Below are 14,945 nucleotides of genomic sequence, written 5' to 3' on the forward strand. Positions count from 1 at the left end.
GAGTAAGCGTATTTATCTGCTGCTTGTTCTTTTTAGGGAAACTACATTATAATATCAGGCCACTTTTTGTTGCCTTTTCTCTTTTGAAACAGGATTTCTCTGTATTCCTGGCTGTCCTGAAACTCACTCTATAGGCCAGGCTGCCCTTGAATTTAAGAGATCTGCCTGCCTCTTCCTTCTTAGTGCTGAGATTAAAGGCTTATACTACTATGTACAACTAGGTTGACCACTTTTGATAATACTTGTATTATTTTCTAGGTAGTTGGCTTTGTAATTCAAGATCAATAAATACTCGACCTCTAATCCTTAAAAAAAGAGATGTATGGTGCTAAAATACTTTGTGTGATTTAAGCTGCCATCAACCTTTTCACACACAAGAACATTTATAGTTGTAATAGATTCTTCCTTTTTTTCTTTTTCTTTTTGTTTTTCAAGACAGGTTTCTTTATCTAGTCTTGGCTGTCCTGGCCTCACCTTGTAGACCAGGCTGACTGCCTCTGCCTGGGATTGAGGGCATGTGCCATCACCACCTAGCAGATTTTGCTTTCTATATGGGAATTATTTTGTTGTAAATGTTTAACATGGTATCAGTTGATAAACAGATACTGGAATCTACACATGAAAAGTTTAAAAGTATTTATACAGGTGTTCTGAGATACCCCAAGACTCAACTTCTATGGTTGGTTTGAGGTCATAATGTGGACTAGTTTGGGTAAAATAAAAAAATTTTCTTTATTTCTCTTTTGTTATTTTGTTTTTTCTCCCTTCTTTTGGATTTTCCAGATAGGGTTTCTCTGTATCTTTGGCTGTCCTGGACTTACTTTGTAGAACAGGGTGGCCTCAAACTCACAGAGATTCCTGCCTCTTCTCCAGCCTCCCAAGCGTTGGGTTAAAGGTGTGCACTACCACTCTCTGTGTTTTATCTTTCTTTTTAAAGCCAGAGTGATTCCCACCCTCAGACAGAGTTTCTCGTGTAGCAGCTTTAGCTGTCCTGGAACTCTCTCTGTAAATGAGGAGCTCACAGAGATCTGCCTGCCTTGGCCTCAGGTGTTGGGAATAAAAGCGCATGCCACCACCTCCTAGCCAGAGTGATTTTGATTTTTGTGGGTTTTTTGTTATGTTTGTTTGTTTGTTTGGTAGTCTTGGGTGTCCTGGGATTCACTATGTAGAACAGGCTGACCTTTAACTCTTAAAGATCTACCTGCCTTTATGTGTTGCTGGGCATCGGACCCAGGTCTTCAGGTGCTACATAGACTCCAAAAATGTGCTGCATCTTTAGCCTCTAGATTGTTGCTTTTTAGTTGTTTATAACAGTTGTATTCTCTTTCTTTCAGATTTTCCCCAAGAACGTTGCCCTGTGGTGCTTGCACCACTTTTATACCCTGAAAAACGGGACATCCTAATGGACAGGATCTTGCCTGATTCTGGAGGGGTAGCTAAAACCATGATGGAGAGCTCTCTGGCTGATTTCATGCAAGAAGTAGGCTATGGCTTTTGTGCAAGGTTGGTAGGAAGATGTTTTTAAGCATAATAGTTGAAAACAAGTACACAAAATTGGCTAGTTATCGGGCCTAGTGTGGTGATGCATGTGTTTAATCCTAGCACTTGGAAGGCAGAAGCAGGTGGATTTTTGTGAGTTTGAGGCCAGCCTGGTCTACAAAGAGAGTCCAGGACAGCCAAGGCTACATAGAGAAATCCTGTCTTAAAAGAAAGAAAGAAAAAAGAAAGCAAAACAACAATAAAACCCAACAAACAAAAAAATTACTAGTACCTGTCTCGAAAAACAAAACGAAACAAAACAAATGCTAAGTTATCATGTGCTTCAGAATTGTTACTTTGGGGCTTGAGAGATGATCAGTGGTGAAGAGGAGCTACTGCTCTTTCAGAGGACCCAGGCTTAATTCTCAACACCCACTTGGCAACTCACACTGTCTATAATTTCTGTTTCAGGGGACCCAGCACACTCGTACCGAAAAACATGTAGTCAAAACACCAATGTGCATAAAATAAAAAATAAATTGAAAAAATTCTTCCGAATTAAAATCTTTCACACACTAGTCTAGTGTTGGTGTCAACTATAAATATTCTAGAGCTGAGCTTGTGACCTACCAGTTACTAAAATTTAGGAACCAAGTTGTTCGGATAGTCATATTTTAGCACTATGCTCTCACTTTGCTATTTTGAACTAAATTTTTTTTTAAAAAACGATTTATTTACTTATGTATACAGTGTTTTTGCTTGCATGTAGACCTGCATGCCAAAAGAGGGCACCAGATCTCATTATAGATGGTTGTGAGCCACCATGTGGTTGCTGGGAATTGAACTCAGGACCTTTGGTAGAGTAGGCCATGCTCTTAACCTCTGAGCCAGCTCTCCAGCCCCTAAACTAAATTTCTAGAAGCAACATGAAAAGGACGGGATCCATCTTCAGGGCTTTCTAAATGTTTGAGTAATAAGATTGAACTTTATTCTGGTACTGGTGAGCGCTCAGCTGGTAAAGGTGTTTGCTGGACTTATGACCTGAGTTCATTCTGGAACCCATTTGATAGAAGGAGAGAACAGTTCTGGCCAAGTTGTCCTCTGATGTCTGCACAAATGATATATACATGTGTGTGCATACAATGTAATTGTAAAAATATTTGTACTAAAAAGTGAAGTTACTAGCCGGGTGCATTGGCTGGCACAAGTAATTTTAGCACTTAGGGAGGCAGAAGCAGGCAGATTTCGCTGAGTTTGAGGCCAGCCTGGTCTACAAATTGAGTCCAGGACAGCCAAGGCTACATAGAGAAATCCTGTCTTAAAAGAAAGAAAGAAAAAAGAAAGCAAAACAACAATAAAACCCAACAAACAAAAAAATTACTAGTCTTAAGCTAGTGGTTTTTATATTTTCTAGTTGCATAAATGTAACAAAACATAAATTTTATTATGTTAAGTATTCCACACCACATTTCTTTTTAGTCTTGGTTTATAAGGTGTTAGGTAGCATACTTTTGAAGTTATTTTATTTTATTTTTTTGTTTCAGTATTGAAGAATGTCGCAATATAATCATGCAATTTGGTGTTCGGGAGGTGACAGCTGCCCAGGTTGCCAGGGTTTTGGGAATGATGGCTCGGACTCATTCAGGATTAACAGATGGTATTCCGTTACAGGTTTGTTGAATTTATCTGTTATACCAAAAGACTTAAAATCCTGTCTCCCCTACCCCCTTCCCTTACACCCCCTTCTTTTTTATAGACAGAGCTTCTCTCTGTAGCCCTGACTGTCCTGGACTCACTTTGTAGACTAGACTGGCTCAAACTCTCAGAGATCTCCCTGCCTGTACCCCCAGTCTGTGATTAAAGGTGTGTGCCACCATGCCTGGCATACCCTGTTTGCTTTATCCTGTTTATTAAAGTGTAGTATGATACTAATTTAAAGATGAGATGAAAACATTTATTAGTTGGATTTGCTTAATTGTAGTTTTACTTTCACAGAGTATCTCTGCTCCTGGAAGTGGGATCTGGAGCGATGGAAAAGATAAAAGTGAGGGCGCACAGGCACACACATGGAACGTAGAGGTCTTGATTGACGTTCTTAAAGAACTGGTAAGTACATGTCATCAGGGGGTTGGACTCCTAACAGCAACACGTACTCAGAAGGGTTTACTTGTTTGTAAGTCCTATGGCCAGCTGAGTAGGAGGAACAGTGTTTTTGTAATATCTCAACTTTATTCAAAAAGCCTCTATTAGGAGCTGTCACAGTTGTGTGCATGCATATATGGTGAAGGCCAGAGGTTGGCCTTGGGTGTCTTCTTCCTCTATCAGTTTTCACCTTCCTTTAAAAAAAAAAAGGTTTATTTATTATGTATACAGTGTTCTGGCGAGTATACTTGCTCACCAGAAGAGGGCACCAGATCTCGTTACAGATGGTTATGAGCCGTCATGTAGTCGCTGGGAGTTGAACTCAGGACCTCTAGAAGAGCAAGACAGTGCTCTTAACCTCTGAGCCATCTCTCCAGCCCTTAACCTTACTTTTAAAAACAATATCTCAGCGAATCTACAATCATTGATTCAGCTAGTTTGTTTAGTGACTTCCACAGGTCATGGTTGTCCCCACCCCTACTAAGACTGTGACTACAGATGAGTATAGCCATGCCCAGTTATTTTGGAGGTGCTGTGTATTGGACTCAGGTTTTTTTTGTTTTTGTTGTATAAAAACCCCTATGTGGTAGCCACAGCTGGAGCCTACGTCCTCTGAAAAGAGACTGTGTTGTTGGTTTTTACAAGAGGGTCAGTGAATTCCTGATAAGGAGACTTGGTGAACACAGTTTCTTTCCAGAGGTCAGGTGTCAGGTTGCTGTAGGTCTTGGAGATAGAATCAAAAAGTGGCCTTGGCAAGGTTACCCAGGGTGGCTGATGTGTAGCAGCCATCAATACTGGCCATCATCAGTAGCTTCTTGGGCACAGGAGCAGAGACAATGCCAGTACTTCTCGGGTCAGGGATGAGACGCACCAAAACAGCTGCAGTGGCCTGTCACTGTGCATGGAACAGTGTGTGGCTTGCTGAATTTGTTCCCCCATAGGGACGATAGAAAGCTTGGCCAAGACGATGGCCCCTCGGATAGCAGTGGTTACCTCCTCGGAGCACTTAACACCAAGACTGACATGACCATTGTAATCCCCAATAGTGACAGAAGCTTTGAACTTGGTGGGGTGCCCCTAAGACTGCTGCCCAATCTTCCTTGGAAGCCACCCAGCCTCCTAATCCTGGGCCCTGGGTCCTCCGCTGGTCTGGTGTCACCCACCATTTGGTGTTTTCCCAAGGAAGAAGAAAAAGAAGTAGTGGTTTTCATGTTTTTTGAGACTGGCACAACTAAGCCATCTCTGGCAGAGGCCCTGTTTTAGTCACAGAATTCTTTGTATACATTCTAGGAATTACTGAGAAGGCAAGGGTGACTTTTTTTTTTGAGTAAGTGTAGCAAAAATACATTTATACTACACATTGAACTTTCTGTTTTTGATTATTGAGAAACTAATTGGCCCTCCATATCAAGAAAACACCTAGATGAAAATGTGGAAGTGCTTAAATAAAACATAAAGGAAAAATTAGATATTAAGAGGGATTGATGATACTGTTCGGCAGAATAGCAGATTCCGATGTAATATCTTACTCATAAACTATCAAAGAAAATAAAAGTAACAAATTAGAGATTGGAGTGATGTATGCTTATAAGGCAAAGACAAGAATTTTGTACAGTATTGTACAGTGGAGGCCCATCTGATCTACACAGCAAATTTCAGACTAGCTCGGCTGCATCATAAGACTCAAAATGTACAAATAGTAGTACTTTAAAGAGTTAGTGATACCAGGTGTGGCCGCACATACCTTTAATTCCAGCAGAGGCAGTATCACTGAGTTCAAGGCCAGCCTGATCTTCAAAGAGAGCCAAGGCTACACGGAGAAGTTTCTGTCTTGAAAAACAGAAAAAAAGAGTTGGTTCCATGAAGTTGGGGAAGAGGCTTGGTGGCAGGGTCCTTGCTTAGTATGCTGAAAACTGAAAAGTCTCAGCACAGCAGAACAGACAAATGGAAATCCTCTAGCCTGGAGGTATGTAGTATGTCCAACAGGATGGCCTGGAACTCCTTATTGTACCTCCTGAGTGCTGGGACCACAGATATGTACGGGATCTGAATAGACTTAATAATGGGGTAGAAGGAATCGAATCTAAGACCTCATACATGTTAATGCTAGGCAGGCACTCTATTTGAGCTATGTTAGACGTAGCTCATAACTTGTACAAGGTATCAAGGTATTTGTCCTGTTTCTCATTTTTAGTTTTCCATGTTTGCAGCTTATTACCAAGATGTAGTTATAGAGAACCATTGTGTTTTGTCATAATTTCACCCTTAACAGAACCAGAGGGTTTTAACTCCAGTTATTTATTTTTCCTTTTTTGTTTTGTTTTGTTTTGTTTTGTTTTGTTTCCCCAAGGTAGAGTTCCTTTTCTATGTAGCCTTTGCTGTCCTTAACTCACTTCGTAGATAAGCCTGGCCCTGAATTTACTCCAATCTGATCATTCTTCACATTTGTTTGTGCATGAATACAGATTTGCAAATGAAATCAGAGGACAAGCTTAGGTGTCAGTCCTTGCTTTCCATCTTGTCTGAGACACAATCTCACATTTTTGTTTGTTTGTTTGCTGCTGCCTACACCTGTCTACTTAGCTCAGACTTCTAGGGATTCTCCTGAGCTATTTCTCTAGCCTTTCATCCTGTTGTTTGAGACAAGGCATTTTGGTTTTGTTTTGTTTTGTTTTGTTTTTTGTTGTTTTGTTTTTTGTTTTTTGAGACAGGGCTTCTTTAGCCTTGGCTGTCCTGGACTCAATCTGTAGATCAGGCTGGCCTCATGATCTGACTGCTTCTGTCTTTCTGAGTGCTGTGATTAAAGGCACGCCACACTCTGCCAGTTGAGATAAGGATCTTGTGCCTGGAGGTCATCAATTTGGCTAGGTTCCCTAGCTAATGAGTTCTAGGGACTCTTTCCTCAGCACTGGAATTATTCCACATTCCCAGAGTGTCATGCCCAGCTTTGTTGCTTGGTACACATGGGTTTAGGGGATGTGAACTCACAAGCTTAGACTTGCAGCTAAGATAACCCCTTAGCACAGTGGTTCTCAGTCTTTCTAATGCTGTGACCCTTTACTTGTTTTGTTTTGTTGGTTTTTTGAACAGGGCTTCTCTATGTTCTCTTGAATGTTCTGGACCAGGCCGGCCTCTAACTTTTTTTTTTGTAAGATTTATTTATTAAGTATACAGTGCTCTGTCTGCATGTGTGACTGCCCACCAGAAGAGGGCACCAGATCTCATTATAGATGGTTGTGAGCCACCCTGTGGTTGCTAGGAATTAAATTCAGTACCTCTGGAAGAGCAGACAAGCGCTCTTAACCTCTTAACCTCTGAGCCATCTCTCCAGCATACCTTTTTTTTTTTTTCCTGCTTTTTTCCAAGACTGGCCTTCTCTGTGTAGCCTTGGCTGTCCTGGACTTTTGTGGACCAGGCTGCCCTAGAACTCACAGAGCTCCACCTGCCTCTGCCTCTGCCTCCTGAGTGCTGGGACTAAAGGCATGTGCCACCACTGCTCGGTTTTTTTGGTTTCTTAAATTGCCTATAATGACCTGGACTCCTTTGTCACATTTCTTAGTAGTAGTTGGGTGTTGATCAACAAGGAACAATACTCTGAGAGCTGGTTCATCAAGTAATTTTGTCACTGTGCAATCAGAACAGTGTACTAATAAAATACAAATCAAGGAGAAACAGTCTGCTGCTGAGCACTTGTCCTCTTACCCCACCTAACCCATGCAGTGTATCACTGTACTAAGTACTGCAGATGTAACACAAAGGCATGTATTTGTTTACCGAAACATAGTAAGATTGCAGTGTGAAAAGGTATGGTTGTAGCAATTGTTAGCACTAGAACACTTGTCTAGAAGAAGCAAAGCCCCTGGGTGGATCCCTAGCACTGCAAAACGAAAAGGCAAAAACGCAGTGGACCTCAAGGGACTGGGGATTGATTGCGAAGGATTAGGTTAAAAGTGTATATAATTTATTGTTAGACTTTTGTTTTTGTTGTTTGGTGTTTTTGTCATCTCTTCCTGCCACTCCCCCCCCCCCCCTTTTTGTTTTATATTTTATTTCTTTGAAAGAAGGATTCTCTGTAGCCCTGGCTTTCCTGAACTTGCTTTGTAGACCAGGCTGGACTTGAACTCACATTGATCTGTCTGCCTCTGCCTCTCCAGGTGCTGGGATTAAAAGCATGCGCCACCACACCCGGCTCTTTTTCCTTTTTAAAGACCGTCTCTCAGTGTGGGTAGCCCTGGCTCTCCTGGTGCTTCCTCTAAAGACGAGTCTGGCCTGGAACTTAAAAGAGATGCCTCTCGTCTACCTCTGGAGTATTGGGATTATACAGATGAGCACCACCACACGTTGCTTGTTAGACCTTTAAAGGGCATATATGTGGGCTATTTTATTTTAAAGGGAGCTGGAGGGATGGCTTAGAGGTTTAGAGTACTTGCTGTTCTTTCAGGTTCCCAGCACTCACATGGTGCTTCACAACTGTCTGTAACACCAGTTCATGCCCTCTTTTGATCTTGATGGGAACTGAGCATGGACACGGTGCATAAATATGGCACATACACATAGATCCAAGTGAAATACATAGAAGATAAAAATCTCAAGAAAATCCTTTTTTTTAATTTTAAAAGGTCTTTAATAGGATTGTTGATATAATTCAGCGATAGAGTCATACTTCTTATGAACAAGGCTCTAGGTTCAGTTAAGGGGTATCATATTGAGGCAGGGTCTTCACTGAAGCACAGGCTGAGTAGGAACTCAGGGTCTTCCCGTGTCAGCCTACTGAGTGCTAAAATTATAAAGGTGCTGCCTTACCCAGCTAATTTTTAATAATTTGTTTGCTTTATTCATTAGACTTGATTATTTACTTTTATTTTATGTGCATTGGTGTTATGCCTGCATGTGTGTGTGTCAGAATCCCTGGTATTGCAGTAATAGACACTTGTGACCTGCCATGTGGGTGTTGGGAATTAAACCCAGGTCCATTGGAAGGACAGCTATTGCTCTTAAGTACTGAACCAACTTTCCAGCCCCTATTCATGTAGACTTGTAATAACACTGAATTAAAAACCCACACACATACATAGGCTTCAGGAAGGCTATTTTTGAGAAATTGGCAGCATTACCAGAAATAGGCCTGTGGGTTTTCTTTTTTTTTTTTCCCATCTTTTTCATTGTATTTTAGTTTGAAAGCAGATAATGCATCAATAATGTTTGGCTGACTTTTTTTTGAGGTTCATATATTCAAATCGTTTTTTTACTTTTCAAGATTTATTTATTATGTATACAATGTTCTGCCTGCACGTGTACCAGCTTGCCATAAGAGGGCATCAGATCTCATTATGGACAGTTATGAGCCACCATGTGGTTGCCAGGAATTGAACTCAGGACCGCTGGAAGAGCAGAAAGTGCTCCAAACCTCTGAGCCATCTCTCCAGCCCACATTCAAGTCTTGGGAACTGGCTGTGCTGGTGCACACCTTCAGTCCGGCTGTTGAAGGCAAGCCTGGTCAAATAGTGAGTTCTAGGCTAGGCAGGGCTGAAATCTTTTAATAAAGTGTGAGACCCAGTCTGGGAAAAGACAAAACAAAACAAAAAACTCTATAAAGAAGCTTGTTGATCTGCTAAACACCTTTGTTCTTGGTGGATATTCTAAATAGAATACTCTGTTTTAGAATTATTTTAACTTGGCCAAAGCAGCAATATTTACCCATATTTGTCTTCTAACTTTGAATTGGCTTTATCCTTTCAGAACCCAAGTTTGAATTTTAAGGAAGTGACTTATGAACTGGACCATCCTGGATTTCAAATTCGTGACAGCAAAGGACTTCACAATGTGGTTTATGGCATTCAGAGGGGCCTGGGCATGGAAGTATTTCCAGTGGATTTTATATATAGGCCGTGGAAACATGCAGAAGGCCAGGTAGGAACGATGCTTAGCTACAGGATGAAGAAACAATTTTTTTTTTTAAAAGTTTTTCGAGACAGGGTTTCTCTGTGTAGCCTTGGCTGTCCTGGATTCACTTTGTAGACCAGGCTGGCCCCGAACTCACAGTGATCCGCCTGCTTCTGCCTCCCAAGTGCTGGGATTAAAGGTGTGCGCCACCACTGCTCGGCTAAACAACAATTCTTATGTTAGGGCAGTTTACCCATTGATTGCAATAACTTACTTTGCATAGCTCAGGGAAGTGTGGCTTGCCATCCGGTTTATATTTATATTTTCACCGTTTTAGAACTGATTACAGTTCTTTGAGGTGTAGCTGTCAAACTTTTCCAATTTGATGTTTATCTCCCAAGACTTTTTTTTCCAAGACAGAGTATCTTTTTGTAGCCTTGGCTGTCTGGACTTGGTTTGTAGACCAGACTGGCCTCAAACTCCTGCCACCACGCCCAGCTTCCCTTTTTTTGTTTTTGTTTTGTTTTGTTTTGTTTCTCTGTGTAGCCTTGGCTGTCCTGAATCTCTGTAGAGCAGGCTGGCCTTGAACTCACAGAGATCCGCCTGCCTCTGCCTTCTGAGTGCTGAGATTAAAGGCGTGTGCAGCCATGTCCAGCTTCCCAAGATCATTTTATTTTCTCTTTCTGAACTATCTGCTATTCAAAGGGCAAACATCTCCCTTCCTCGTCTTTTTTCCAAGACAGGATTTCTCTGTGTAGCTCTGGCTGTCCTGCTTTGTAGACCAGGCTGGCCTCAAACTCAGAGTGATCCACCTGCCTCTTCCTCCCTGAGCGCTGAGCTTACAGGCTTATGCTACCATGCTCCCTTTCCCCCCTTTGAAGGGTAATTATCCAGCCCCAGATTAACATCATGAAAGTGGTTCTTCTTTTTGCAGCATCCCTACCTAGTTCTTTATGGCAATAAGGACTTTGTCTTTTGTTCTAGCTCTCCTTCATCCAGCATTCCCTGATAAACCCAGAGGTCTTCTGCTTTGCTGACTACCCCTGTCATACTGTTTCCACTGATATTTTGAAAGCACCACCAGAGGATGACAATCGAGAAATTGCCACATGGTAAACACTCCTGCACTTTTGAAATATAAAGCTCATATTGATAAGTAACACTATTAACAAAAGTAAAGGAAAATTTATTTTTAATGAAGTTGAATAAAACTTCTTTTTAAGTTTCATTGTCATTAGATAAATTTTTGTTCTTCTGAGTCTGATCTTTAGGTCTTTTCTATATTTAAGTCTAATTGGCTCAAATCAAATTGGCTGTCCTGGACTGGCTCTGTAGACCCAGCTGGCCTTGAACTCACATCAATCAGGCCACCTCTGCCTCCCGAGTACTGGGATTAAAGACATGTACCACCACGCCTGGCCTGATTATGCAGTTTTAAATTAATCTATAGGCATAGTGGCATGCACCCTTCCCACTAATATACACAACATATTCATGAACCCAAGTACTTTAAACATTTTAGACAAGTGTTTTCTTCCCTTGCTATAACCCCAACAATGTGTACTTTAAAAAAATTTATAGCAACCATTATATCAAGACATGGTAGAAATGTGATTTTATTCTATAGCTGATATCGCTTGCTTTGGAGTAAATTTTAAGGCTAGAGACACAGCCCATTGATAAAGTACTTCAAGGACATGGGTTCAGTGCCTAGCCCTCAAAGAAAAAAAAAAGCATTTTAAGAAATGCAGCTAATGGGCTGGAGAGATGGCTCAGTGGTTAAGAGCACTGGCTGCTCTTGGAGAGGTCATGAGTTCAGTTTCCAGCAACCACATAGTGGCTCACAACCATCTATGAGATCGAGTGCCCTCTTCTGGCCTGCAGGTAGAACAGTGTATGCACAACATAATAAATAAATAAATAAATCTTTAAAAAAGAAAGAAAGAAATGCAGTTTTTAATGATCAAGCATCTTTCTTCATTCTTGTTAGGAAAAGCTTGGATTTGATTGAGTCTCTGTTGAGGCTTGCAGAGGTTGGTCAGTATGAGCAAGTGAAACAACTCTTCAGCTTCCCTATCAAGCACTGTCCAGACATGTTGGTATTGGCCTTACTACAAATCAACACCTCCTGGCACACATTACGCCACGAACTCATCTCTACCTTGATGCCAATTTTCCTTGGAAACCATCCTAACTCTGCCATTATTTTGCACTATGCGTGGCATGGGCAGGTAAGAAAACCAATTTGTTTATTAGTTCTCCATTTCAGTTATTGACATTCTTTAAGATCTCAGTGTTTCAAGGCTAGAGAGCGATGGCTCAGCAGTTAAAAGAGTGCTTGTGTTCTGCTTGCAGAGGACCCGGGTTCAGTTCCCAGTATCCACACAACAGCTCCCTCCAGTTCTAGCATAGCCAATGTCCTCTAAATAAACGAATATGAAAACCACATACGATTACTTACTGTGATAAATCAGGAAAGCCACAAATGAATCCTTGTTTTTGTTTTGGAGTCAAAAGTCACTATATCCCAAGCCGGACTGGAAATCACTATGTAGCAAGATGACGGAGTGTATAAGGAAGCACTCTAGCAAGTTAACGATATTATTCCCAGGTCAAAGATAGCTTTAAATCTTTCCTAAGTAGAACATTTGATTTTTATTGCAAAACTAGTTTAAAAAAAAAACAACATAGTCTCTCTTGTTAGTGTACAAGCATTCTTAGGGCTAGGGTGTCCTATCCTGCTTTTTCTCTCCCTTCTACCTAGAGCTAGGCTGGTAGCCAGCATGCCCAGTGAACCTCCTGTTTTCACTCTTGTAGGTGCTGGGATCTAGACTTAGATCCTCATGTTTTGAAAGCAAGCACTTCTTTTTACCTGTTGAGCCATTTCTCTATTCCTTCACCTCTAATTTTATTGGCTATACTTGCCAAGTAAATCTCCTTATGCCCCCATACCCTGCTAAGGAAAAAAGCATCTCTGCCTGGCCTTGGGACTCTTGAGTGTTAGGATTATAGGATTGTGCTACTTTGCCAAGTAAACCTGCCTTAAAGATTTTTTTGTGAGTCATTTTAGTCTTTTCATGCATCAGATACAAACACTAAGCTCAGAGTAGTCATGAACTCTTGATTTCACATACTGCATGCTGAAATGTTAGGCACACACGAGTGCACTTAGCTTATTCTATTGTACTTTATGTTTAAAAATGAATAAGCAGACTCATGCTCATAGGAAAACAATTTTTTTTAATTAGTTGACTAGGTTTGGGAAGATGTAAAGATAAAAAGAATGTTTCCATAATTCCATAGTGCTCGAGCCTGAGCTTAGTTTTTGTATTGATACTTTTTTTTTCTTTCAAAATAGAACATTGAAAATTAGCTAGGCATTTGTAGCAATACTTATCAAATGGCTAGCACGGTTGCCATTTAACCTTCCCTCCTCTTTTCTTAGGGACAGTCTCCATCAATTCGCCAACTTATAATGCATGCAATGGCAGAATGGTACATGAGAGGGGAGCAATATGATCAGGCCAAATTGTCTCGAATACTTGACGTGGCCCAGGACTTGAAGGTGACTTCAGAGGAACACATGACAGCGGTTTACTAATGCTTAACACATTTTATGCAATATACATGTGTTAGGAGTAATTTACATGTAACTAGCTTATTTGAATTAAGATTTAGAATTTTTGTACATTGAAAGGTAACAAATAGTTGCAGATAGGTAAACATAACCTTTTTGGTTGTCTGTCTGAGTTAAAGGCTGGTTTGTTTGTTGTGGTGGTATTTAGAATTGCACATCAAAGACTTAGACATGGTTTTTTTTTTTCCCCCTTGCAAGACTTTTTTTTTTTTTAAAGCAGGTGATGATTAAGCTTTGGTCATGAGTAATCTATATGAAATATAATTTTGTAGAAAATAGGTTAATTCCAACTGTAGAAAATTTATTACGGTCCTTTTGTTATCCTAAGTATCATTGCTGTTAATATAAATGATATAATTGTGTTTAGGTATATATTAAGCTTCCATGTGAATTCTAAAAAGTAGAGAAGGGTCATGTCATTACTTGTAATCTTCTTGCTTTGCTCTTGTTACTGTTAATTGAGAAAGAGCCATGTAGTTTAATTATGAAGGCAGGCATGAGTTGACATTTTAAATGGGGCCTTAATTCTAAACTGAGCACATCCTTTTAAAACACTGACCAAGAAAATAGTAGATGTTTTGTTTAATAGACATGTTAAAACAGAAATGGCAATTACTTGACTTTGTAAATGTTTTACTTTAGGCCTTGTCTATGCTGCTAAATGGCACTCCGTTTGCCTTTGTTATTGACCTTGCTGCACTTGCTTCACGGCGTGAATACCTCAAACTTGACAAGTGGCTAACAGATAAAATAAGAGAACATGGGGTAAGCAGCATGCTGGAATTGCTTGTTTCTTTAAAAAATTGGTAGCCGCGGGGCATGGTGGTGCACGCCTTTACTCCCATCACTTGGCAGAGGCAGGCAGATCTCTGTGAATTCGAGGATACCCTGGTCTTCAAAGTGAGTCCAGGACAGCCAAGGCTATTACACAGAGAAACCTTGTCTCTAAAAACCATTCAAAAAATAAAATTAAAAAATTAAAAAAATTGGTAGCTAAAAAGGTCTAAAGGAAAATAAAAAGGAATTGGTCATTAAAAAAAAAATTAGTGGGGACTAGAGAGATGGCTTAAGAGGTTAAGAGCACTGGTTGCTCTTCCAAAGGTCCTCAGTTCAATTTCCAGCAGCCACATGGTGGCCCACAACCATCTATAATGTGATCTGCTGCCCTCTTCTGGCACGCAGGTGTACATGGAGGCAGACACTGTGTATATAATAAATAAACAGATCCTAAAAAAATAAAAAACCAAAAAAAAAAATATTAGTGGCTAAAATGTCTTAGAAAACAAAACAAAAGATGTTGCTGGGGATCGAACTCATGACCTGGTGCATGCTAGGACATTGCTTTACCTCTGAGTCAAATCCCTATCCCAAGAAGTTCCCCTTTAAGATGACATCTAAAATGCAATCTATTGTAGATGGTAGTTCCGCTATGTGTATTTCTTCAATTTGAAAACATGTAAAATAAACATATACACTGAAGCACTTTTCTTTTTTAGGAGCCTTTTATACAAGCGTGCATGACTTTTTTAAAGAGAAGGTGCCCTTCTATTTTGGGTGGACTTGCCCCAGAGAAAGATCAGCCCAAAAGTGCTCAACTTCCTGCCGAAACTCTAGCAACAATGTTGGCTTGTCTACAGGCTTGTGCAGGGTAAGAATATTCTGGGGAATGTTTGGAAATGACTGTATTGGGCTAGGCATGCTGTGGTTTATATCCATAATTGCACCACTCAGGAGGTAGAGACTGATAGATCATAATGTGTTTAAGGCCAGATTTAGCCTTTGTGATTGAATTCTTGTCCTCAGG

General features: G+C 40.5%; 1 protein-coding gene across 7 annotated transcripts in view; it reads left to right on the top strand.

The window, feature by feature from the left end:
• Positions 1–14,945, top strand: part of CNOT1 (CCR4-NOT transcription complex subunit 1) — a 77,025-nt gene that overhangs the window by 18,545 nt on the left and 43,535 nt on the right. For 6 of the 7 annotated variants that reach the window (XM_084755837.1, XM_084755836.1, XM_084755835.1 and 3 more), the window contains exons 8-16: positions 1,335–1,503; positions 3,024–3,150; positions 3,475–3,585; positions 9,361–9,531; positions 10,489–10,616; positions 11,495–11,735; positions 12,950–13,069; positions 13,784–13,906; positions 14,638–14,789. In XM_084755837.1, coding sequence (XP_084611963.1) covers positions 1,335–1,503; positions 3,024–3,150; positions 3,475–3,585; positions 9,361–9,531; positions 10,489–10,616; positions 11,495–11,735; positions 12,950–13,069; positions 13,784–13,906; positions 14,638–14,789 — 1,342 coding nt within the window. The remainder of the gene's footprint in view (positions 1–1,334; positions 1,504–3,023; positions 3,151–3,474; positions 3,586–9,360; positions 9,532–10,488; positions 10,617–11,494; positions 11,736–12,949; positions 13,070–13,783; positions 13,907–14,637; positions 14,790–14,945) is intronic. The other variant, XM_084755840.1, reaches the window with a different exon arrangement.

The sequence above is a fragment of the Acomys minous genome (assembly GCF_964271855.1).
Source record: "Acomys minous genome assembly, chromosome: 14".
NCBI lineage: Eukaryota > Metazoa > Chordata > Mammalia > Rodentia > Muridae > Acomys > Acomys minous.